The sequence below is a fragment of the Pleurodeles waltl genome, chromosome 1_2 (assembly GCF_031143425.1).
Source record: "Pleurodeles waltl isolate 20211129_DDA chromosome 1_2, aPleWal1.hap1.20221129, whole genome shotgun sequence".
NCBI classification, from domain to species: Eukaryota; Metazoa; Chordata; class Amphibia; order Caudata; family Salamandridae; genus Pleurodeles; species Pleurodeles waltl.
Window position 1 is genome coordinate 401,814,142 of NC_090437.1, and position 27,536 is coordinate 401,841,677.

The following is a 27,536-nucleotide window of genomic DNA, read 5'->3' on the forward strand; positions in this document are numbered from 1 at the left end:
TGCTGACCTTTAGTGTACAATAATAAGTCGCGGGAATAGACAACCTTAGTAATAAGAAAAGTGCTGGACGGCCGACATTCCCACAACCAAGGTGTAGGGCCTACCTTTGTCAAGTTTGGGCAGAGTCTTACATAATGCTATAGGGCACTCAAAAGTTAAACAAATGAGAGGATAGGAAGAGTTTGATGTGGAAGAAGATTGATCTATTAGTAATTACCACACATATTTTTACGAAATTAAAAAATTACCAATGAAGATCAAGGCTACAGCTGCAACATTGTAATCATTGACCACAAAAGAAATGCATTGAATGTAACACAATTCCTCAAACATGCAGAAAATGTTTATTGTTCTGTCCAAAGTATGCTGCATCATTCAGGGAGTAGGCCTCATCATTAGCATGAGTGGCCCTTAAACATCCTTTTATTAGCTATTTTTCTTTGGAATCCCCTAAACTATAGTCAACATTTACTATTGTCTAATGTTTCCTCCCTCGTTCATACCCACCTTGAATCTGGAGTGTTTGACTCCAGTCAATGGCATCTGACTTTTGAAGGATTTCTTCAAGGGTTAGTGGATCGCTCGTGTAGACGAAGTAAGTATTAGTATAGTGATCACAGTAATCCTTCATGTCCTAGAAATATATTGTACAATAGAGGATATCAAAAGCCATGTGTTCGTTGTCATTCAATGACATAATACAATGTACTGAAAGACAAAGGAGATGCCAAAGCAAGTGAGAAAAGATAACCAGAATGCATACGGGAGGAATTATCTGGGGGATCAATGTAAATAATGAAAAAAATATCTTAAAAGGGGGAGAGAGAACAATTGAAAAATTAAATAATGATTACGCTCCAGTATATTTAATTATTTCCCTTATTAGCTGTTCAATTACAAATATGTATACATAATTAGCGTTATTTTTCCGATGCTAATGTGGCACAATGCATGCATTCCACCACTTTGCAACCCTTTGCGCCACATTATGTATGCATAATGTATGCAAAGGTGGTGTTTCGGTGCAAGGAGGTCCGGAAAAATGGCGCAATGAAATCTACAAGATTTCATTGCACCATTTTTGGCATCATTTTTAACACCTGCAGAAAGCAGGTGTTAAAAGGACGCACCCATTGGAATCAATGGTCCTCCTTGCACTTTGCTCCACTAGCGCCAGAATTTTTGAAGCTAGTAGAGCAAACCACCACAATAGCATCAAAAATGTCGACGCTATTGTTCCTAATACCGACATGGTGCACCATATCTTAAATAGGGCGCATATATGGTGGCGTTAGAGGGTGCAGGGTGTGACGCGCCACTTTTCTTAAATCTGGGCCAAAATCTCTTATCCTTCTTTGCTCAAGAATTTTACTGTTGTTTTCTTTTCAATGTGTTACATATACAGTTTTTGGTAATTACATAAATTATGTCATTTCATATGTAGCATTTGAGATAACACAATCCTATTCACGTTTTGATCAAAAGATCACTGGCACTAAATGGAGCAGAAGCACTACATCACAAAGGTTTTCTTATCTTGTCTTGATGAAATGCAGCAAAGAGATGTTTCATTTGAAGCTTGAATTATATTGTATTTGAATGATTTACATGTAGGAAAAGCTAGAGTGCAGAACAGAGATGATTTATCAGAAACTTACATTTGGCTGAGGGCGAACAATCACAGTCTTGAATTCTGGCCAGGAATCCACCAGAACCTCAAGGTTGAAAGGGTTGCCCCTGTTAATATGGAAAACTGACCCATAGACCTGCAGGAGAAAAAGAATATGGATTCATAATATTAGATAGTAGCAAATGTCTGCTCATTCGCTCCATCTTCATTTAGAATAGTATTCGGCTTTAGGATATCGAGGTGCATTGATATTGTGATGTCACTTTTTAAATTGTCAGTGACAACTCTGCCACATTTGCATGTGTTATTCATGTTTTGAATTCTAGGCATATCATTTTTATGTAGAAAATGTCTTTTAGGTGGCAGATTGCTTTCCTCATTTTTTGACCTTATAAGGTGTGACCTTATAATGACTTGACCTAGACAATAATTCTTTGCAGCATGTATATCTTGAAAACTGTTTTTATTTAGTGTTGCTATTGGGCCTTTGCAAAATCTAGTCTTTTTACTATATCTGAAAAATATAGACAGGATGAACAGATCAATGTAGACAACAGAATCCAGTCTTTTTACTATATATGCAGATTACAGACACGGTGAACAGATAAATTCATGTTAACCTAGGCATGCAGTATGAGGTATCAGCCTTTTTGCCACATTTACGATCTGTAGACTTAGTAACATCGATTTGCTACTACAATAATGCTTCAATAGTAAAGATGATATGGTGGTCACAATTTATTACAAGACGGAGACCAATATTATGCCAGTCTTGTTTCTCAAGAGGAAATTACACCATGACATAATAGATATAGATGGTAGGTAAGAACCATTAAGTGTTGACTCCACATCATTTCTTGATGCTTGCAAAGATAAGTACTGTTTAATGTGTAATGAGAAATTTGTCCTTTCACTTTCCTGTTATTTAGTTCTACATGCTGTGTTTTGCTTCATGTTGTAAATGAATGTATTCTGTTTCAACCACTTGTCATCCTCCCTCGTTTCCAAGATGTTTCAAGATTTTACGCATGGGTTTGGTTTATTTATGTCCGCAAAAAAATGTAAAAGCAAGAAAAGTAAAGAAAGGGTTTGATTTATACAAAACACACACATCGGGATTCTGTTCCCTAATAATAAAAGATACAATGAGATCCAGAGGAAAAAAAAGGACAGTGAGAGAGTAAAGGAAGAGGAGACCTTTACACGTAATCAATACAATTTTCTTTACACTTCAGTCTCTAAATCAATTTCTAAATCAGTCACTACCACTTTTAAGTCAGTGGCCTCTGACATAGAGCAATCATTGGCTACAGCCATTTTGATGCCCTCTCCGAATCAGAAAGGAAGATAAATGTTCAAACTTAAGCACTGCAATATAAATGTATCCATATGTGGTCATGGTAAAGGTTGTGGTTTTGCCCGCAGTGGGAAGAAGACATTTGCTCGACATGGCTGGATCGATAGATGAGTCCTGATGGCAATCAATCGAAAAGTTCACTTGATATGACTCAGGAATTTTGTAAATATGATGCATTTTATGATATTTTTATGATGAGTATGATTTTAGGGGTCATCCTAAAAAGGCCAAATCTGATCTGCAATTTGGATACTGAGGGGAGTGCACTGTCCAATCTAGATCTGATTGAACATCTACATTTTCTTGAGTATGTTGGTGCTCGCAATACATCCCAATCGACAGAGCTACTAGAATAGAAATGCAAGCCGAGTGCCAGAAGCTCCTGTTCCTTGGAAGGCCTCCATGACCACTAAGACCTCGGTACTTGGTCAAAGTATAGCTACCTATCTGAGCAAAAAAGCTAAGGACCGCAGGCTGAGCAACAAGGGTAAGGATCAAGGCCTGATCCTCATGCCAGGATAAGTTGCTTGACATCCTAGGGCCTGTGGCAAAGATTTATTGAATGACATAGAATGCTAAAACGTTCAGGGAGAGCCTGGACCTGGCTACTTTTTCCATTTGGCAACAAAAAGCAGTTTGTTATCTATGCAATACGAGGCTCTCCTTTGAAAGGAAAAAAAGTCTTCTGCTCAGGAAACACCCTAAGCTTAGCAACCTAGAAGTATCAGATGCCAGGTGTTTCTCCAAAGGCTCATTTTTGGAGATGAGTACATTAAAGAAATTAACAAGTATATACAGACTTTTACTTCTCCTAATATAGTCCACTTCTCTTTCATGCACATTTATGGAGAGGTCTCTCCCATGCGGGGGAATTAGGGCCTATTTGCCAGTTGTGCAAACATATCACAGGCTCAAATATGGCCAGCAGAGTGGCTTTGCAGATCTGATCTTCCTTCCACAGAAAAAGAGAGAAGGACACTTCGACCTATTTGGAAGACAAGCCAGGGGAAGGGGGACCACAAGTAATTATTCTTGCCCTTTGCTTGGTGCAAGTTGGGGGCAGATTAGTTCTGTTTCCCCAAACATAGCAAGCAGTTTCACAAGACCCCTGGGTGTCACAAACAGTAAAGGTATTCATAAAAAATGTCTTCAAACCATAATGCCAAGTCTCATGCATTTCTCCCTGGAGGGTACTGATCTGATATCCAGAGAGGTGAGAGATCTCCTTTATAAAGGGGCAACTGAAAGGTGCAATTTGCATCCAAAGGGATTTGCAGGCTATATCTTTCGGGTCAAGAAGAAATTTAAACACTTCACGTCAGTTATAAACTTGATGAAGCTGGACAGTTTTGTGCCACATATTTCAAGAACTATACTGGCTCTGAGGGACCTTCTTTTGTTGGGGGATGGGATGATGAGATTAGATCTCAACAATGCTTACCCCTACCATTCTATCTTTCTTCAGCCCCATGGTGTTTTACAAAGATCTTGAAACCAGTGGTGGTGTTGGTAAGTTCAAAGGCTATAAAGGTGGTGATTCACTTACATGTTATAATTTTAGTGGGTCAGAACAAGCTGCTCTAGGTTTCTCAGGTGCAGGGCATTTAAACCATTGACAACAGGGTTTGGGATGGATTTGGAAAAATCAAGGAGAAATCATAATTGACAATTTCAAAAAATATGGATTTCTTAATTTTTTAATAGATTCATAGGAAAGCGTTTTGAGACAGCCTGTCTCCAAGTTGTAACCCACCAGGAAGGAATGAGCAACACATTAAGGAGCTTCTATATATCTCTCAGACATCTAGAAAGAATACTGGGTCTGTTAGCTTACACCATTCAGGTGACCTTTCTCGTATTTCTCAACTGCACAGCCCTACAAAAGTTAAAAATAAAGGAGCAAATTTGCGTAATTTTTTTACGTAAATTCAGCACATACCTAACTCCATACTTTATTTTGACGTTAGACATGTCTAATGTCAAAATATAGGAGTTTGCACCATTTTTGGGATGCATGCACCTATCTTGCATCAATGAGATGCAAGGTAGGTGTTCCCATCTAAAGAATGGTGCTATCCTCATAGCCCCATATTTTTAGGAGGGGCTAAATAATGGTGCAAAGCTTGCTCTGCACCATTATTTAACACCTGGGTCAGAGCACGTGTTAGGGGACCTGTGGACCCATTTCCATGGTTAAACACTATGGAATGGGTCCACAGGTGCACTCCCCAAGCCCCAGGAACATCCCCACCCACACCAGAGGGACACCAGAGGACCCCATCCCAGGTAAGTAGGGCAAGTATTGGTAAGTATTTTTTAACGTTTTTTTAAAGTGCCATCGGGGGCCCTAACTTGGGGTCCCCTGAATGCCACAGGGTGCAATAGCCATGCCCAGGAGACACATGTCCCCTGTGCTAGCTATTGGGGTGGTGGGCATGGCTCCTGTCTTTCCTAAGACAGGAGTCATGTTTTTGGTGGTTGTGCGCCATGAAATGGCGCTAGTCTGGTTAGAGGCATTTTTTTTGCCTCTAACCAGTCTAGCATCATTTTTTTACGCACAACACCCTCCTTCCCTACCGCCACCCCTACCCGTCTAGTGTCTTTTTTTTAACGATGCTTGCCCAAGTTTAGCGCTGGCTTGCGCCATTCCTTTAATATAGCGCCCGTCTGGCGCTGTGGAATGGCGCAAGCCGTCGCTATACGTTTGCCCAATTTTGCGGCAAAAAGTATAAATCAGGCCCAAAATATTTAAGAAAAGGCTTAAGTTAGTCACACCTACTTCTTTAAGACAGATAGGTGAGTCAGGGATAAGATTAGTGGATGGATTACACGGAAACCTGGAACAGCCCCACCATTCTATTTCCCTTGATCTTGTATTAGAGTCAGATGCAAGTTTGATTGGTTGGAGCACAAGGTGTGAAGAACCCAGATTGGGAGAGGATGGTCAGACAAGGAGTTCAGAATATGATCTGCAGTACATTAGGGGTGTATTGAAATTCTGTGACAAAGATCACTACTGATAAACAAAATGAGACTGCTACTTTGTTCTTTGATCTAAGAGAGGTTGTCAAAATAAAAGCACAGAGAGCAGGTTTGCAATTTAGCAACAATATGAAAGAAAAAAATGCTTTTTATGATCTGTGTATAGTATGGATTAATTTTTGCATTTCATTTTAATTTCTTAGCCATGCATCAGTGGAACATTAGAAATGCACCAAGCAGAATGTGAACCGATGTGCTGCCTTTGTCTAAACTTGCCTATACTAAGATTATCCCTCAAGACCTAACTATTGACGTCAGGCCAAAGGCTGACCTAAAAAAATTGTGTTCCTTTTCAAGTCCTTTCAGTCAGTCGTGTTTTCAAGGTTTGGAATATTCAAGGTCCTTTGCTAAAACTGCATAGCTTGAGACTTAACCTTATAACAAGTTTATTACATTCTTAACACATGATATAACTCATCCCTGGTTATTTTCCCTCTTACCCAGTCTTCTGAGATGGTAACAATTCCATATGTGTTGCTTTACAAAAACCTCTCAAAACATAAATACCTCTAAATTGCCAGGCAACAGACTATTTACCACATGTCTAGTAAATAGATTTTACCACAGCCAAAGGTAGGGGTGGTAGCAGACAAGGTACACAAAACGTGTTTAAATCTGCAATGTCCACTAAGATCTCTTCCTTTCCTGCCTCATGTGAGAAAGTATAAAATCTATTTGGCCTGAAAGGGACATCCTTAAATGACAGGGTAAAAACATAAATAAAAATATGTTTATTGTTTTTTATTAGTTAACTAATGTTTTTTTTACTTTTCTTTATACTTTCTCATAGAGAGACTCCACAGTCGGGTGGGGATCTCCATATGGTAAAGTATAGCAAAAACTAAAAAAGTGCATTAACATTGAAAAAGTATCATTAATTTTATACATTCATTTCACATGCAATACAAAAGAAAAATATGTTACTGCACTATTGAGTTAATTTGAATTAAATGTTTATTGACCTTCATTGTATTAAATTAAATTGAAATTATTTTGAATATTTTCAAATTAAAGAATACATTCCCATCTGAAGGAAAAAGGGAAAACATTTATCATGTAGTACAAAATATTAAAAGTGGTGTATAACATTAGTTAAAAGTAATTTAATTTTAATTTACTGACAATTATTGTTACATTATTATTTAAAATCAAGTTTTATTTTGTTTAACATTGAACTGTAATAATTTATACTTGTAACTATGTTAAATAATGTAATATTTTTTCTTATGGGGTTTTATGTTAAGCCCCTACCTCCATTATTTTCAATGGGAGTCTGTTGTAGTATCAGTGGTTGGGAGTGTGGGATGCTGACCTTACTGTGTTCTTTTCAGTAGTTGTAAATTACACTTGTACATCTGGCTCAACCTCTTTTTTTTCAAGGGCTAGAGACATGTCTACACTTTTGACTAACTTCACACTCAGATTTGGTGACTAACCAAATTTAGTAAAGTTACTCAAAAGTATGAGTGAAGTTACATTTGTAACTTACAAGTGAGTGGGTATTTGAACTACCAGAGGGCAAAATGGACCTCTATTGGAGTCCTAGCATTCTCAAAGATTTTGATCGATCACAAGTGCAAAGATAGCCATTGAACTCCAAAACTTCACCAGTTCCAACAAGGAACTGGGCTTTGAAGGTAAGGCCAACCCAAGACTATTAAAGACTATTAAGAACCGTGGGGGTCATTATGACCCCGGCAGTTGGTGGAAATGTAGCAGTAGTACGGCCAACAGGCTGGCGGTACATGCCACCACATTATGACATTGGTGGATTGGCTGAAGCCAATCCGCCAATGTACTGCACCGACCGCCATGGCGGTAGCAGCCACCGGGCTGGAGATAACAATCTCCAACCGCGCAGCCGCTACTGTTCGGCCGGTGGCATTATGACCTTGCCTACCACCATGGTTTTTGTGGTGTTCGTAATGCCACAAAAACCATGGCGGTAGGCCCTACCAGTGACAGGGAATTCTTTCCCTGTCACTGGTTGGAGATCCAACCCACCCCCCTAAAACTCCCCAGACAACCCTCACCCACCTCCATCCACGCTACCCCCTTCTATTCCTCCCCCCATACACGCACACTCGCGGGCACACACCAAGCGTTCACACACTCACTCATACAGGCATACATGCATTCATACCTGCATTCATCCATTCCTTCTCTCACACATCCGTACACAGATCCAAACTTACACACAGACACGCATTCACATTTCCATTCATCCACACATTTTCACACATGCACACACACACGTAAGCAACACTCATTCGCATTCACGCATACACACACACATTCACGCACACACACACACCCCCACACACAACACCCCAAACTCCCCTCCCCTGTCGGAAACCAGACTTATCTGAATCCAGGGGGTCTTCGGGCAGGGGACAGGACGGGCGCAGCTACCACCAGCAGTGCCCCCCAGCAGAACACTGGCAGGCCATATTATTTTTCATAATACAGTTGGCGGTGGTCTACTGGCGTGGTGCTCCTGGTGGTAGCAGCGCCACCTTAACACTGTCCACCAGCATGGCCACAGTCGGTTTTCCGCACTTCTTGTGGCGGAAATTTGGCTGTAGTCATATTATGGCAGACGGAGGTTAGCTGCGGTGACGGTCTTTTGGCGGCCGTCACCGCGGTGGTAGGCAGCACTTACGGCCAAAGTTATAATGTGGGCCTTTATCTCCAAAAATAATATTTCGGTTGTTCTGGAATTATCTTAACCACCTCATGCATATGGAACCAAACCTCATGCTCGGGGTGCAAAGGTAGAAGACATTATTGCTCTCTGAACATGGACGAACAGGATCTGATGCTCTTAAGGGTACTTGCTAGGTCAGCAATGGTTCAGCTTTGACAACTTGATGCTTCAGGAGTATTTTTGTTTCAAATGGCCTAAATAATCTTGCTCATAAGTCTGTTTTGCTTTTCCTGGCCATCTGAGCTGATCTTGATCTTATGACCCATGGTCTCTGGGTAGTCTCAGGCCAATGATGCAGACTCTACTCCAGTCATTTGGCATTGTGCAGACCTTTCAGGGATCTGGGCAGCTTTTCACCTGATAAAAGGCTTCCAGATTCTTTCTTGAAAGAAAGCAAATCCTACCTCTCTTCACAGTTCAGATTACTAAGGTTAATTTGAACAGGAAGAAACCATTCACAGAGAGAATCTATTTTACACACATCACATGGCACACCACGTGCAGACATTGCCCACACATGAGGAATGTAAAGAGCACACATTGTGGCACTCAATTGGCCTTCACTTGAGGACAGCCAGTAGGGACCCGCCTCTGCAGCTAGTTGTATAGGTAGCAAAGCCTGTACCTCCGGATAATTAATCGATTCCAACATCATCAGGAAATATTGAGATTTTGAAAACTGGTAGTAAAACGTCATATGAAAGGGACACTACTGCCTGAGGGAGCACAAGACACATAACTCAGGGAGTCTATAGGGAGGAGGAGTAGGTCCAGTGACCATACCCACCAATATAAAGCACAGAGAGCTCTCTGGCTGTTTAGGGAAGGAGACATTGCTGCCCATGGGACTACAAGTCTCATAACATCACGAGTCTGCAGGGAGAAGGAGCGGCCCAGCGACCACACCCAGTGCTATAAAGCTCCAAAAGCTACCTGGCTGCATTGCCTGGAGGAGGGTGACATGGCCACTACTCTTGGTTTTCTGACCCTGATACATTTCTTTATCTGTTGTTTTTCCCTCTAAATTCTTGCATTTCTAAACCAACTCTGCATCCTTGGTTCAGTGTGGCTTGATTGTGGTTTCCATCCTATTGCTACAATAAATCTGTAGACTGCTATATTGATATTATTAGGATCAGCACGATGGAGAAGAGAAAGGCAGCACATATCTCATAAGGTGCAGCTAAGCCAAAAAAACAGCCAAATCATCTTTTGAAATTCTGCAAAAAGTCCTTGCTTATACCTTTCCAGTAACCCATAGTAAATTTGATTGAAAATAGATCTAATAATCCTGTATCTACAGGGTGAAAACCTCCCCAAGCTGCCACAAATAGAGCAGTGAATGAAGAGTAAGTTTGCCCGAATTTCCCATCACTCACCCCAATGCTGTGTGAGCTTACCATGATATGCAATAAAAGGTTAAGTAGATTAGAGACTATAGGTTACAATAAAACACCCTAAGACACGCCAGGTGGGGAGAGTATGGGTGTTGATTCTTCTGATCCAGGAAAAAATAATATCACAGCAAACAAACTTAAAGCCGAGATCATGAAGCTTCTCGCTTGGTTATCTTACTCAGTGGGAGAGAACGAGTGGACGTGGGTCATACACACTGAAAAAAACTCAAATAACAATGGTTGCCCAAACATATCTGGACAATAAAACTTGCTCGGAGAGCGGACAGGGCCTGTAGGAAATGTCTCTCCATTATTCCAAACAACAGGCCTTGGTGTTATGAGACCAGTGAACAAAGCAGTTATTTGCTTCGAGTAAATGATTGAACCAGGAAAGACCAGCCATCAGAATAGCGAAAAAATGCATATCCAACCTGACTACAACCCATTTAAGATCCATTTCATGCAAAAAGGAGATTGGCCACTTGTTACAGAGCAACTCCACACCATTTAAAGGACCCTTTCAAATTGCGGGCTGGTCCCTTTCCTTTTAAGAGTGATGATTCAGCAGTAGAGGAGGCGGAATTTAAGGTGTAGCGCTGTTCTCAGATCAGACCCAAAGAGGCGCAGTGGGATTAAAACAGCACATCATTGCACCAAGAGGAGTCCCAGAAGGCAGACGCAGTGAAGGAGGAAGATATGAGAAGGTCCAGGGAAGCAATATCGGGAACAACCGAGAGAAGAGCTGGTGTTGCGGAGTACCGTAAAGAAGGAATCTTGGGCCAGATGTAGCAAAGGGTTTTTCCCATTCTGTGTCAATGGGAAAATGTGTTCGTACATATGGCCCCATGTGTCTTAAGGACCAAGAAGGATAGCACCAGTGGTGAAAGCGAGGAGGCTAAAGCGGCAAGAGGAGAGGGACCCCATCAGGAGGCTGACAATCCTAGTCATGCTCCAGGATGAACGTGGCTATCACAGATGCGTAACTAAGTATGCGGTTGGGTAAGAAGGGTGGGTGTCAGGAATTTGAATTAACAGAACGAGATTATGCTTCCAAATAGCATTCTGTTTTCATCTTTGTTTCTTCCCTGTGCCATTCTTTCATGGGATATGCAACAGGGTTTTTGTGAGGCCAATACTGAGGAGGAAAAAAAATATGTGTTTTCTATAGAGTTCACAACTACTGAAATAATAGAGAAGTAACACCTTTAATATTGAGCACAACACACCTGGTGGAGGTTGTGGGACCCAACCCTATTGCAGGAAAAGTGATAAAACCTGCAAGTATCTTCTTTTTCTCAGAGGGACCTGCGGAGTGTTCTTCTGGACTGGAACTTGGTATAGAAGAGAAACAGGAAACAAGTTGTTCTAAAACCTACCTGTTACAGATAGCTTTATAAATCAAAGTAAACACAAAAATGTATCCACCTGAGCTGGTTCTGACTACATGTTGTTGCCCAGATATTGCACCCCTTGAGCCTCTCAGAGACCTGTGGATGGCAAAAATAAAACCTTGCAGCTTGGTAATGTGTGCTCAGACTAATTTAATATGGGGGCAATAGAGATCAGGGGGTGGGGGGTAGTATACATGATTAATGTGGCGAAAGTACCTGCCAGTGTAAAAGAAGATGGCAACTCTTTATAAAAAAAATAATTCACTGGATACTTAATACACGGAAATGCTATATGCTGGTACGCTCTGACATACAGGATGTTGTTTGTTGCTCTACACCTCAAGAATACCATGACTACATTGAAGTAGTATTAAAATCCCAAGATGTGGTAAATGGCCTTGCAGCACTAGACATCATAAATCACCCTCACCCAACACTCTGTTTTGATTCAAATAAAACCCTCTATTATGAAGTGATTGCAAACATAATTTCCTCAATGAACAAAGCACACCTCTAAGTGAGGAACAGAAATCAGATTTAGAAAGTGTGGGTTGGCTGGAAAAGTAGGAAGAACATTCTGAGACTTCAATTAGTAACCTGCTGAAGGACCCTTCCTGGACAATTAGATCTCTTTATTTCTCCTCGTTACTTCCTCTTAGGAATAGATACATGAGCCTCTAACAATATTATTGTTCAAGAAGCTACCCCTTCTTACACAACAATTATTCTGACCACAACACAGTTACCCTTGGGTCACGGTGCATATGTGCCTGCATTGGCACTGGGCTTCCACAAGAGTGCCAGTGCAATGAGAGAGAGGAATTGCACCATTTCTTAGTAAATATGGCACATTTCTGCTTTCGCCCTTTCACCTCTCATGCAACGCAGCTCCACAAGATCCCTTGCTGTGTTGTGTGAAAGGTTAGTAAATCTGGCCACTTGTCCATAAACCTGTCATTTAGATCAAATTACTGTGTTGAGGCTGCTTCACTGGCCCAGGGTAGGCCTTGCAGGCAGTGGTGTAACACAAACACCCATAGCCCCCGTGGTGCTCACTGGCTTGCCTTGCAGGCAGTGGCGTAACATAAGCCCCCATATTCCCTGCGGTGTGGGTGGCCCCGGTCTCCATGGGCCCCCCCCCCCCAGCAGAAGTGGTAGGTGGTGAGCTGGGGAGTTGGGGCCCCCTCCACCTACTTTTCAGGGGGAGAGGGTAGTTGGTGGGCTGGGGATGTGGGGCCCACTTCATCTACTTTCCAGTGAGGATTCCCTCAAGTTCTGTTACGGCCCTGCTTGCAGGGGTGTAGTGATTTGGGTAAGTACTTAAAACACTAAATTGTAGAATTGAGATGCTTCAAAATAGTTCATGAGATATTCTGGGCTTAATCCATTACTCATCTGTAGGGACTAGATTGTGGATTTTAACATCCATAATCGTAGTGCCACAAAGTAAAAGGAATCCAAAATATTATCACAGTTTGAAGCACATATGAAGCACAATACAAAAAAGGGCTAATTATAATAGGGGACTTTAATATTATGTACAAGCCCCTAGACACCATAGAACATGTTATTACTGAGGACAGAGATGGAAGTAGGGTATTCTGTATCGATTATCTATCAAAAAATGGTCTTAATTGGCAATACAATTTATGGCAATTGTAGCAAGTAATTGCCCTTTATCCAGCACTCTAGTGCTTTGACTGAGGAGTCTACAAAGCCCACCCAAGTCTAATCTTGGCCTTTTTAGGTGTCTCTAAACTTGACTCTGTACTCCTCTGTGGTGAGTCCAAACCCTTGAGGGTCCCTTTCTTATGGGGATAAGACTCAGAGACTTCCTCTGGTAGGGTCAGAAGCCCTATCTCTGCTCTTAGATGGGAATAACTCCTAAAGTAGAGAGCCCCAGTGTGTGGGAGAACCTTCCTCATTCTGGAACATAACTCAAATGCAGCAAACCATTTGGCAATGTCATCTCCTTCACTATATGCTGGGACAATCCCTTTGGGGACCTTAGGGTCACAAGAGCCCTCACTTTCCTTACAGCCACCATCTCTAGTCCCGATCTAGCCCTCTTCTCTTCTAAGGCTGATCTCCATTCCTCAAGTTCAAGTCCCTTCTCCTCCAGGGATAGTTGCTGAAACCTGTCCTCCAGGATCCTACTCCTTCTACCAGTGGAGGGTTACTAGAGCGATGTTTCACAGTTACCACTGGAGAGGGAGGTCTGGGGATGGTGAGTAGGTCAAGGTTCTCTTCACCTTCCCCTTCACTTACTGGAACTAAGGCCTTCTCCTCCTCTTTTACGGACTCTGGTTCTGAGGAGGATGCCTCTTCTCTGTTTCTTTCCTCTTTCCTATATTGTGTTTGCCATCGGGGCCCCAACTTGGGGCCCCCTGCATGGCACAGGGTGCAATGGCCATGCCCAGGGTACACTTGTCACCTGTGCTGGCCATTGGGGTGGTGGGCATGACTTCTGTCTTTACTAAGAAAGGAGTCATGTTTTTGGTGGCTGTGCGCCAGGAAATGGTGCTAGTCTGGTTAGAGGCATTTTTTTGCCTCTAACCAGGCTAGCGTCATTTTCTGACGCACAACCCCCTCTTTCCCTACCGCATTTCCCACCCAGCTGGCGTCTTAAGACGCTAGCCCAAGTTTAGCGCTGGCTTGCCCATTCAATAAATATGGTGCTTGGCTGGCGTTGTGAATTGACGCAAGTTGGCGCTAACGTTTTTGCCACAAAACTGCGTTAGGGCAGTTTTGTGGCAAAAATGATAAATATGGGCCCAAGTCTCTTTGGGCTCAGGCAATCAGAGCCAGTCAGGTCGCACTTCTTCATCCTCAGCACTTTTTCACTCCTGCAATTTGCAGAGGACTGGTGCCACCAGTCAGGGGAGTCTTCCTTGGGGTTTCGGTGTTTATCGGTGTGCCTCTGTTTGGGACTAATGAGTTTTCACCACTAGCACACGCTGGGAACACTGTTCCAGTACTGGTCTCTGAAGGTCACTCTGTGTCCTCTTCTTTGTGCTGGGGCTGGAGCCCAGGTCCTGTTGTTGGTGCAGGCATCTTTTTGTGCTTCGCGTTTAAGGGTGTGAGTGACAGTGGCCACTGGGCTACCATCCCTGCGGCTAGTCCACCCTTGCAGGCATGACTTCCTGTGCAAAGTATGTAACTTTCTACCCAGAACCCATTATTCTAGGGTTCTGCCAAGATGACAGAACCCTTCCTTGGCGGTGCAGACCTCTTAGTCCACCCTCAAAGGTGTGGCTAGCTTGAGGGAGGTGCATATCTAATTTTCTACTTGCCCAGCCGAACAGGGCGGAAAGGCTTTGTCCTCCACCACTTGAGGGACAACTACTTGCACATAAAAGGCAGGTGAAGCCTTTGAGACTCACCACCTTGCTACTTTTCTCACCAGCCGGCCTGGGAGGGAGGTGTGACCTCCTTCCTGCCCAGGCCCTTTGCTTACATCCAGCCAAGGTGCTAGCACCATTGGCAGGAGGACAGACTTCTGTCTTCGGCAGCTGCGGCTAGGGAAAGCCTGCCAAAACAGTACAGGACTGAGTAACTTGGTGGGCACCCTCTAAGGGTGCCACCTGGGCGTCTGTTTTTTTATCGTAAACATGGGCATCATGTTCAGGGTTAAAAAAGAAAACTGTGTTTGATACCAAAAACAATTGGATTCAGCTGGGCCATTGCAGAGCTGGACATCTTAGGAGTGGTCAGATGCCATCCCATGTTATCCAATTGAGCGCTGGTTACTCAGGCCAGCATTACAGTTTAAATGCCAGCACAAGGGTATATGTGCTGTTGCACATATGCCCTTACTCATAGAACAGTGCACTCTGCCCCCTGGGCTAGAGGGGTCCTGCCTTAGGGGTGACAGACCTGTCCCTGGGCAGTAACAGGGACACTGCCAGAACCTGGTGTGGACAGATTCTCACTCGAGCAGCAGGCTGGTCGTGCAGGCTGTCATGGCAGCCCTGCAGTCTTTCTTTTACATGGGGTATCCAGGGTGGAACAATGAGTGCTGCAGCCCTGGTACCCCCTTAACCACTGTTGCCCTGGGTACCATTTACTGGGGACTGACATGGGGTAAGGTGCTTGCCAATTGGTCTATGCAATGCAACATACCATTTTAAGGGAAAGAGCATTGGCACTGTGGCCTGATTAGCAGTCCTCAGTACACCAACATGTCAAAAACAACATCATCTGGCAGGTCAAATGGGGGCAAAAAGTGGGGCCATTTGCAAAGAAGCCCAGTTTGCTACAGTAATGATAATCAATCTTGAGTGTATAGTGGCTGGTCTCCTTCCATTATGGAGAATAGGCATACATTCAACAGAGTGAACCAGATTGGTAGAATTGATTATATTACATTAGATGTTCATCTCTGTTCATCCATGAGGAATATGGTAATTAGAGAGCGGAGAGATAGTGACCACAAAGCTCTCCAGTTTTCTAGGAAGATACCCTTTTTTGGCATGTTACCCCCCATTTCTACCTGATGTCAGTGTGGTTTTGACTGTGTCACTGGGATCTTGCTAGTCAGGACCCCATTGCTTATGGTTTATGGCCTGCTTGTCAGTGTGTTTTACAGTTTTCTAAATTGTCACTGGAGGCCTGCTTATCAGAACTCCAGTGCTCATGCTCTATCTGTTTCTAAATGTGTCACTACATACTAGTGACTCAGTATTGCACTCCAAATTGGCATACTGGACCCCCCTTATACGTCCCTAGTATATGATACCTAGGTACCCAGGGCATTGGGGTTACAGGGGATCATTATGGGCTGCAGAATTTCTTTTGTCACCCATAAGGAGCCCATACAAATGCTTCTACAGGACTGCCACTGCAGCCTGTGTGAAATCATGCATGCACGATTTCACAGCCATTTTCACTGTACCAGGTCAATTATAAGTCACCTATATGTCAGGCCTTCAGACCCTGAAGGCTGGGTGCAAAGTACCTGTGTGGGAGGGCACCCCTGCACTAGCAGAGGTGCCCCCACGTCGTCCAGGCCCATTTCCCCAGACTTCGTGAGTGTGGGGACGCCATTTTAAGTGTGCACTGCACATAGGTCAATACCTATGTACAGCTTTGCAATGGTAACTCCGAATATGGCCATGTAAGGTGTCTAACAACTGGGAATTGTACCCCAATACTGATTCCAGTATTGGTCCATGCACCATGGGGGCTCCACTATGGACCCCCAGTACTGCCATACTAGCCACTGATTGCATTTCACTAATAAGGGATACCTGGACCTGGTATAAGGTGTAAGTACCTTTGGTACCCACTACAAACCAGGCCAGCCTCCTACAAGTTTATGATGGAAGAACTATTAATCCCCAAATTAGTTGATCCTGTGATTCTACTATATAGGGAAATTACACTTTCAACAACAAGCGCACTTTAAATTGGTCATATATAACAAGCCACCCACAAACAGTATCATACATTTACCAAAATGTCACAAATGCATTAAAATTATTGGTTTGGGGTGCTACTATTGAAAATATCACTAACATTACTTGGGATATTAAAGTCTACAGGAAATTATATGTATCACTGACGATTATTCTTCATAGAGATGTTAAGATCCCAGCTCATCAAACAATATATCAAACCTGGTGCAACAAACAATGCAAAAAGGCTAAACTCGTACTACTGACAGCACTAAGATTAAAAATAGGAAGATGATAACATTTGTCAGTACCCAATATAAACACACCCAAGTAGCAGCCAGGACTGAATTGGAGAACATAATGTGCCAGAAATTAACTGTAGCAACAAAGACTTGTGGTAACAAAACCTTTTGGCATGTTGTTGCCCATTACAACAAGCAATCCAAAGCAAGGATACAATATCATACCCCCCTACATTCACACCCCTTCACACACAGACACATGCATACACACACCTATTCCCACATTCATCCACACATGCATACATCCATTCACACACACTTTCATACATACACGCTGACATGCATTCACAGAATACAACATACACGCACTCCCACCTCCATTCATGCACACACATTCAACATGCAACACACACCCGCATACACACATGCACAAACATTAACACACACCCTACACACACACAACACCCGCCTCCCCTGTCGGAGCACCCACTTACCTGCGTTTAGGGGGTCCTCCGGCAGGAGACGGGACAGGGCATTAATGCCCACAGCAGCGCCCGCCAGCAGAACACCGCCAGGCCATATTATGGGTCATAATATGACTGGTGGCATTCTACTGGGGTGGTGCTTCTGGTGGCAGCAGCATCAACTTACCACCATCTGTCGGCATGGCCACAGTCAGATTTCGGCCATCCTTCTGGCGGAAATCCAGCTGTGGTCATAATACGGCAGACGGATGGTAGCCGCAGCAACAGTCTTTTGGCAACCGTCGCTGCGGTGGTAGGTGGTTTTTACCACCAATGACATAATGAGGGCCTATGTCAACAGTCTTACCGATACTATCCTGGTGATAGCTGAAATACTGAACTGTTGGTGTGGGGCTTAGATGATTCAGATCTGTTAAAAGGGCCCTTGAAATAGCCAGTGTAACTTTAGACCAAGCAGCTTAATAGATAGTCTGCAAAAACTTTTCTGCCACCAGTAGTAGAACAAATACTTGAGCTGGCCGAAGGAAGAAGAATTTTATCTGACCCACAAGCTGGTATTTGTAAGAAAACCAGCGTAATTAGTCACATTTTTCAACTCTTAAATTTATTGGAAAACTGTAATACTGAGTAAGGGACATTTCTTTTACATGGTGTTTGTAGACCTTTGGCCAGCTTTCAACTTGATATCACGTCACAACTTTTGGTTAGATCTGGAAAGAATGGGTGTACGGGACAATATGTTATCTGTATTAATGAGGCTGCATAACAACAATTACGTCCAAGTAAGATGAGAAATCAAGGGTGAAATGATCAGTTGCTAGCAGTTGAGAATGTGGGGGCATATTTATCAATGGTTTTCGTCACCCTTGCCTCCAGCAAGGGAAATCAAGGATGATGGAAAACCTAGATGAAATTTATCACGCCACATAAGGCCATCTTGCGTGGCCCTGTAGTGCTTGGTAAATCTGGAAAAACGCAAGGAAGTGCAAGTCACTGCCTTGCATTACTCTGTCCCAAGGAGGCGTGTCATAAGTGAAGTATGGGTGTTGCCATGCCTCAACCCATGGACTTTGGTGCATTCCCAGATTTACCATGATTGGTAGGCCTTCCCAGGAGAGGCATAATGAGGAGAAACGTTTTTGTTTCTCCTTGCTTTTCTCTCTTTCAACTTTTGCTGCATTCTGCAAAGGATTGTTTTTGTACAGGAGTGTGTCCCTTCCTACACAAAACTAACCCAGGCACTCTTGCACATTGGTGTTAGGCAGCCAAAAGTCCACCAGGGTAGGGAGAGAACGGGAATATGTCATATCGTAATAGATATGGTGAATTCTTGCCCTCTCCCTTTCACGCAGTGCAGCAAGGTTGTCTTGCTGAGCTGTTTTGTGTGAAAGAATGACAAATACGGCCAGAAGTTCAGAAGGGATGCATAGGGACCCACCCCTCTTCTCTGTGTAAATAAATTAAACCATTAAATATCTAGACATTGCTTGTAGTGATAAAAACTAAAATAGGCCCTTTGAGAGTCCCCAACATTGTTACCTGTAGATGATATGCTCTTAATCTGCAAAAGCCCTTCTGGATTGCAGATCTATTTAGATTATTTTATGACTTTTTTTTTATAAAGAATGAGGGGTGGAATTAATTCACCAAAATCAATCCTTATCATACAAGGACTCTCTGAAAGTTGGGAGGAAAAATATTAAGAGTGTCACAGATTTTTATACCTTGGAAAAAGGCTGACAAATAGCATATCTTGTTAAACGGAAGGGCGATGGGAGCACAATACCTCACACCACAGCACAGTTCGCCCCTTTGCATTGTGGTAAATGAAGTACAAAATGTGTGCTTACTTGAATATTAGCTGTAGTATTTTGCCAGAGTTGATGCAGATAGTGCTGTACATCTCTAGACACATATGTTTCAGGAGTGTATCCTTCATCAGTAGAGATCAAAAATCAAATTTCATCAGGGGTTTCTGAGAATGCTGCCACATTCCTCTCAGGTCTCAGTACCTCTCACTGGCTCACAGATGCATCTTCAAAAGCTTGTCAGCCTGTTGGCTCAAGGGAGCATTTTTAAACAAGAAGGAGGATGGGAGCACACTGCCTCACATCACAGCACAGTTTGTCCCTTTGCATTGTGGTACATACAGTACAAAGTTTGTGCTTACTTTAATACCAGTTGTAGTTTTTCACCAGAGATGGTGCAGATAGTGCTGTACATCTCTAGAGACATGTGTTTCTGGATTGTGTCTTTCATCAGTAGAGATCAATAGACGAATTTCATCAGGGGTTGCTGACAATGCTGCCACAGTCCTCTCAGGTCTCAGTGCCTCTCACTGGCACATAGGTGCATCTCCAAAAGCTTGTCATCTTATTGCTCAAGGGAGTCTTTTTAAACAAAAGGGGGATGGGAGCACACTGCCTTACATCAAAGCACAGCTCCACCCTTTGCACTGTGGTAAATACAGGACAAAGTTTGCACTTACTTGATTATTAGCTGTAGTTTTTCACCAGAGTTGGTGCAGATAGTTGTGTACATCTCCAGACACATGTTTCTGGATTGTATCCTTCATCAGTAAAGATCAAAAAAAGAATTCCATCAGGGGTTTCTGAGAATGCTGCTACAGTCCTCTCAGGTCTCAGTTTATCTCACTGGCTCACAGGTGCATCTTCAAAGGCTTGTCAGCTTGTTGGCTCAAGAGAGCCTTTATGAACACAAGGAGGGTGGGAACAAACTGCTTCCAATCACAGCTAGGCCCTTTTCATTATGGTAAATGTAATACAAATTGTGTGCTTACTTGAATATCAGCTGTAGTTTTTCACCAGAGATGGTGCAGACAGTGCTGTACATCTCCAGACATGTGTTTCCGGAGTGTGACCTTCATCAGTAGAGATGAAAAAACAAATTTCATCAGGGGTTGCTAGGAGTGCTGCCACAGTCCTCTCATGTCTCAGTACCTCTCACTGGCTCACAGGTGCATCTCCAAAAGCTTGTCAGGTTGTTGCTCAAGGGCCTTTTTTAACAGAAGGAGGATGGCAGCACACTGCCTCACATCACAGCACAGTTCGCACTTTTGCAGTGAGGTAATTGCAGGACAAAGTTTGTGCTTACTTGATTATAAGCTGTAGTTTTTCACCAGAGTTGGTGCAGATAGTTCGGTGCCTCTCAAGAAGTATTTCTAGATTATATTCTTCTTCAGTAGATATAAAAAAAACACATTTCATCAGGTGTTGCTGAGAATGCTACCCCAGAGCTCTCAGTCTTAGTACCTCTCAATGGTGCACAAGTGTATCTCCAATGGCTCATCGGCTTTTTACCTCAAGGGAGCCTTTTTGAAGAAAAAGGGGATGGCAGCACACTGCCTCACATCACAGCACAGTTTGCCCCTTTGCACTGTGGTAAATACAGTACAAGGTTTGCGCTTACTTGAATATTAGATGTAGTTTTTCTCCACAGTTGGTACAGATAGTGCTGTACACCTCTACACACGTGTTGTTGGAATGTATCCTTCATCACTAGTGATCAAAAACAAATTTCATCAGAGGTTGCTGAGAGTGCTGCCACAGTCCTCTCAGGTCTCAGTACCTCTCACTGGTGCACAGGTGCATCCGCAAAAGCTTGTCAGGTTGTAGACATCAGGGAGCCTTTTTAAACAGAAGGGGAATGGGAGCACACTGCCTCACATTACAGTACAAGTCTCCCCTTTGAATTGTGGTAAATGCAGTCCAAAGTTTGTGCTTACTTGAATATGAGCTGTAGTTTTTCACCAGAGATGGCGCAGATAGTGCTAATCATCTCTAGACACGTGTTTCTGGATTATATCCTTCATCTGTAGAGATCAAAAAAATAATTTCATTAAGTGTTGCTGAGAATGCTGCCACAGTCCTCTCAGGTCTAAGTACCTCTCACTTGTGCACAGGTGCATTCTCAAACGATTGTCAGCTTGTTGGCCCAAGAGAGCCTTTTTAAACAGAAGGAGGAATGGGAGTACACTACCTCACATCACAGCAAAGTTCACCCCTTTGCATTGTGGTAAACGTAGTACAAAGTTGGTGCTTACTTAAATCCCATTGATATTAACTTTTATGAAATATGTAAACATCTATTTTAGCTGGTTTTCAGTTATTTTAAGAACAGCTGATAAATTGTAAATATTATTTTTTGTAAATTTTCATTAACTTGTTATTGTGGGGTTTTCACCCGAAATAGACACATTTGGTTGATTATATGAAGTTAGTGACAGGCAAAAAGACAAGATTTACAACTAATAGTCATTTGAAAATTGTATATTACTTGCCTACGCAATACTACCAACTGATCTAATCCTAAACTAGGGCTTGATTTTTAACCGTCTCTAAGGAGGCTGGGCACACCTCTCCATGTGAATATCACCTATTGGCAATACTTTATCCACCACGTAATTTACTAGCAAAGGCTCTGCATTTCTAGATTCTTGACTGAGTTTATGAAAACATGGTTTGCTGTAAGCCCATACTGGGTATTTGCTAGCTTCTGTGCTTGTTCAGAGGTCCCTTTAATAAGGAAACCAGAGCTTTCCGTTCCTGTTTTGTGAATCTCAAAACACCATCCAGTTCTGTAGATTGTGGTCCGGACAAGTTCAAGCAAATGGGAATCCCCTTCCATTTACTCTGGAGGTGAAAATCTATTATTTCTATAACTAGGCAATTGTTCAACTTGGTTGTGGCAAGATGTGGACCAAGCGTGTTTTTGTGACACACAACATGAAACATGGTAGTGCACTTGCTCCTGTTGATTGCTGAATTTGCAACTCATTAGAGTATGGTAGCCAATCCACCAGAGCCGTGGAGTACTCCACTTCCCCAAGAGAAGATCAACTCCATGCCCAAAGTTCTCTAGCAGGCAGATGGAGATCTCTGTGCAACAGAGCCAATGTTGCAGCTTTTTCTTTGAAGGTATCAAAACTTTGGTAAGTGTGTGCCACGTTTAACGTGTTCATTCAGCAGATTTTTTTCGTTCTTCACAAACACAAAAGAAATGTCTCTGACGCTATGGGAGTATTCGCCTGTCATATGGGAGACAGTTTTTTTTATTTCCTGCTTGTGATCAGCAGTCGTATCTTGGCAGACTGAACATGAGAAAAAAAGTAAATCAGAATATCTGCCCAAATAGGGAGGATGGTCTGAGTTACTTTGACTGACAAACCAACTTCCATTGGGTCATTAGTCAAAGATTTGTACCGGCTAAGCTAGCATGGGCTCCAAAGGCTTAAACCTGGCAGTTTCACCAAATCAAAGTAGAGCGGGGGAGCAGTGAGCTTTGTGATAGGATACCTGCCACACTTTAGACAAAAAAATCACAACTATTAAGCTCTGAATGATGTCCTTAAATATTTTTTCAAGAACGTTGGATAATCATCCCCCAAATTATGATTGTGGTAGCTTCCCCCCGTTTAATTCCAATTATGCTGCTCTTTGGAGCCAAACTAATATTTGTCTCCAGCCTTCTTGTTAGAAATGGGGGTTCTGGTTGGCTAGGGTATGCACCTCAGCCAGGCAGAACTTACCCACTCTAGTCAGGGCAAGGGAGTTACAAGTCTAAGATAACCCCTGCTCACCCCCTTGGTAGCTTGGCACGAGCAGTCAGGCCTATCCCAGAGGCAATGTGTAAAGTGTTTGCACAACACACACAACACACGTGACGTAAAATGTACACCACAAAGTAAACACAATACTGAACTATGTAAAAATAATCTGTATTGCACAAAACATAATTAGACCAACATTACACGTAAGTAATACCCTGCTACCTTAGCAGTTGTCAGAATGTTACACAAGTTACTAATACTCTGCAAGAATACGCAGTTGTCACATTAGAACACGTAAGTACTCAGGATTCTGCAACATAAGCAGTAGTCAGGAATTACTGTAAAAGTTATATATACTTGTCATGAACCATTCCTAAATACCCATACAAGGAACATTAAAGAATATCTCACAAGTCATAAAGATACATATCAGCTAAACCTGCCCAAAAAGAACAGTAGCACATATATGTAAGAGTAGAAAAAAGGTAGGAAATCTAACAATCCCCTAAAGTCTATACTAGGCTCCTGGAGCCCAGATTCCCTAGGAAGTACCTGATTTCTGATGAAGAGGCACTCCCAGTGCCTAGAAGACGAACAATGGGGCCCCTGGCGCTCCTATGCGCAGAACAGGGGCCTCTGAGGTCTCTTGGGGGAGAGGGGCGGTCTGCACCTCCTCTAAAATAAAAGGAACGGGCCCCGCTGGGGACCTGTGATCCTTGTGGGGCCCCCCTGGCCTCTAATGGCCCTCTCTGAAAGGGGGGCCCGAGAGCCACAAAGAATCAGGGATTTGGGACGATCGCGCCCCTAACGCAGTGACCGGGGGAAAGGGAACTCCCTTCCCACCCTGTGTCCTGCTTAGGATTAGGCAGCCGCCCTCGTCCACGGTGCGGCTGCCAAAAAGAGGGAGAAAAGAAGGCAGGGGCCTCCGATGAGGCTTCCTTCCTGCTCAACCAGCGGGCGCACCCGATTTGGTGCACGAGCCGCTTCCCAGATAGACCTGGGCTGTCACGAGGAGCCGGCACCGTGGATGGTGCCTGCAAGTGCCCCGGGGGTGCGTCAAGAAGCGCGATTCGCCCCGGGGGCACTGTTTGGAGCGTGCTCGCTCCTATCTTCCTTTCCGGGTGCCCCGGGGGCACTAGCAACAGTGTGATCCTCGCGCTAAAGGAAAAATGCGAAGCCCGGGTCGCTGCGGTGATTTGGGCAATTAAAAGAGCGCTTCACAAAGCCGAAGGGTCCTTCCACAAGCCTGGGTTGCGGCGGTGATACCAGGGATAAAAATAAAGTGCTTTTCCAAGCGCTAAGGCACATCGGAAGCCTGGGCTGTGGTGGTTATCTTTCTGCAGCAATTCAAGGGAGAGCGATTTCCCCAAGCGCTACAGACAAGGCTGTAGAATCGTGGCAGGGGTCCGGGGCCACAGCACCCTGCCCCTGGGAACAACAAGCAAGAAAAACACAGGGCTGGTGGGCCCAGCTACAGGCCAGCACAAGGGGTGCAGATGGTGGCAGTTCCTCCTAGTGACCAGGCAGGTCACAGGTCAGCACAACAGCAGCAGTCCAAGGTGGTTTCCTGGTGAGTCCATTCATCAGCGTTCTGTGTCCAGTTTCCAGTTCCAAGAATGTTCAAATTGTGGGGGAAATTCCGCTGTACTTATACTGGATTTACAGTGTGTTTTCCAATGGTAAGGAGAGGAGGTTCCAGCCAGTTACAACTGGTTCTGGGAGTGCCCCCTCTCTCCTTTCAGCACAGGCTCCAAACATCTGTGGGGGGTTAACAACCCTATTGTGTGAGGCCAGGGCACAGCCTTTACAAATGGGGGTGTGCCCCGCCTCTCCCTTCGCTCAGCCCAGGAAGGCTTTACAATATGTAGATGCACCTCTGTGTTACCTCCACCCTCCCTGTGTTCAGGCTGTCTGAGAAGTATGCACAAAGCCCCAACTGTCAGTTTGCCCAGACGTGGATTGGAGGCAAGCTGCAAAACCCCAAAGTCATAAGCACAGATAAATGTGCACTTTCTAGAAGTGGCATTTCTGTGATAGTAATAAAAAATACACCTACACCAGTAAGCAGCATTTCTCACCACTATCACAAACATACCAAACATGCCTACGCTACCCCTCATAAATCAGACAATACCCCTTACACATAAGGCAGGGCATTTCCAATGCAATCCTATGAGGAGGCAGCACTCACAACAGTGAGACACCAGTTAGGCTGTTTGTCACTACCAGGACAGGCCACGCAACATGGCACATGTCCTGCCTTCTACATACATGGCACCCTGCCCAAAGGACTAGCTCGGGCGTGCCTTAGGGGTGATTTACATGTAGTAAAAGGGGAGTTCTGGGCCTGGCAAGTAAATTTAGATGCCAGGTCCCTGTGGCAGGAAATTGCACACACAGGCCCTGCGCTAGCAGGCCTTAGATAGGTTTGACAGGCTACTTTTAGTGGGTGGCGCAAGCAGCTGCAGTCCCACTTGTAGCATTTAAGTTACAGGCCCTAGATATAGGGATACCACTTTACAAGGGACTTATAGGTAAATTAAATATGCCAATTAGGTATAATCCAATCATACCAAATTTGTAAGGAAGAGCACACGCACTTTAGCACTCGTTAGCAGTGAAAAAGTGCTCAGAGTCAAAACGCCAGCCAACAAAGGTCAGAAAAACAAGGAGGCAAAATTTGAGCAGGTTAGTTAGTATTCTCAACTGAGAATGCTGCTTGATAATGAATTGAGGTAGTGTGCTCATAGGTAGCAAAGACTATGGCACTCATTACAACCCTGGTGGTCAGTGTTAAAGTGGCGGTAATACCGCCAACAGGCCGGCGCTAAAAGAAATGGAATCAAGAACACAGACAGCCACTTTAACACTGTGACCGTCATGGCGGTAGCAACAAACACCGCGGCGGTAACCGCCAACAGACAGACGGAAGACAATGTACCGCCCACACTATTACAAGGCACCAATCTGCCAGCTTTTCTGGGGCGGTACCAACTCCATCAAAAGCACGGCGGAAAGAATACTCTGAAGGGAAACTCACCTCTAGACACCCCAGGAAGAACTAGAACGCCATGGAGCCTGAATTGCAGATCCTACCCATGTTGCTGTATCTATTAATACACCACAAAGTGGAAAGAAGGTGGCGGCGGTGACAACAACAGTGAGTACTGCACTGCACCAGGGGAGGGGAGGAGGGAAAAGAGAGTGACACACACACGCAACACCTCCACTCCCCACCCACACCACTATACACACACACATATCCAATAACATCACAGATACACCCTGTCACCTGATGACGCAGAAAAAGAAGGTCCGACATATATTCATACATATCGTGTAATCAATACATATAATGAAGTGTGATTTTAGTAAAGAAAATAATGTACGAGGGAAATTTTGCCCTCTGGGTAGTTCGCCATCATTGTAAACGAGCTTTATTAATCATGAAGTATTGAAAATGTAGTAATCCGTCATAATTGCAAATGTATGCCATGATTTCTTGTTTGAAACTGTTTTGCCTAGCTTAAATTGAGTACAGGCTTTGGCCTAGTTGCCTGGTCTCAAATTCTAACTTTGTGGCTTTTCCTTGAACAAATGAAACATATATTCTTGCTTGAAGTTGTATTTTTCCAGCAGAGATGACTAATACACTTATCTCCAAGGTTTCGTACTAGGCCGGTTACATCCCCTTTGATACAAGGTCAGTCTGCAGGTGCGGACAATGAAGGTACAGATAGTAAAATAATTGGCAAACCATGATACAACTTGTGTTCCAAGGCTCCAAGGCTCATATATGCAAAATGAGTTCTAGTAAAAGACAATTTTCCATTGGACAATTTGAAGCCAACCTATGAACTCTCCAATGAAAGACCCTGCAGAATTTGGAATGTTTCTTACTTAAACCCACCGGACAAAGAGAAGTCAGCCATTTTCCTCTATGCCAGTTTGAAGCCTGATGCCAGACTCCATTTTGGATCACACCCTGATGCCCTTTTCTCTATCCAAGAGAAAGAGACTACAAGAATTCTCACCCTAGAGACTTTAACTTTGTTTTGCCCCGTCTTGCCTATGTAGTAACTTTGCCCCATTCTCCTTGCCGCTGCAAGGAAGCTTGCCCTTAACTTTGCCCCTTTGAAATTTGCCCCATGCTGATCGAACCGGTACCTGAAGGACGAAGACTTTTCTTGAATGCTGATTGTATTTGGTAAATATGAAAGGATAAATGTATTATGCATTGTGTTTTTCCTTTTAGGTACCAACTGCTATTTTGATAGGGTCCTAACTAGAAGTTTTCCAAATTTGTGTTGACTAAATTCG

The 27,536-nt window shown here is 43.5% G+C and overlaps 1 protein-coding gene across 1 annotated transcript in view; it reads right to left on the reverse strand.

The window, feature by feature from the left end:
* GLYATL2 (glycine-N-acyltransferase like 2) overlaps positions 1-27,536 on the reverse strand; it is a 124,288-nt gene that overhangs the window by 13,976 nt on the left and 82,776 nt on the right. The window contains exons 3-4 of the mRNA XM_069240103.1: positions 1,659-1,766; positions 508-634 (exon numbers count right to left, since the gene is read on the reverse strand). Coding sequence (XP_069096204.1) covers positions 508-634; positions 1,659-1,766 — 235 coding nt within the window. The remainder of the gene's footprint in view (positions 1-507; positions 635-1,658; positions 1,767-27,536) is intronic.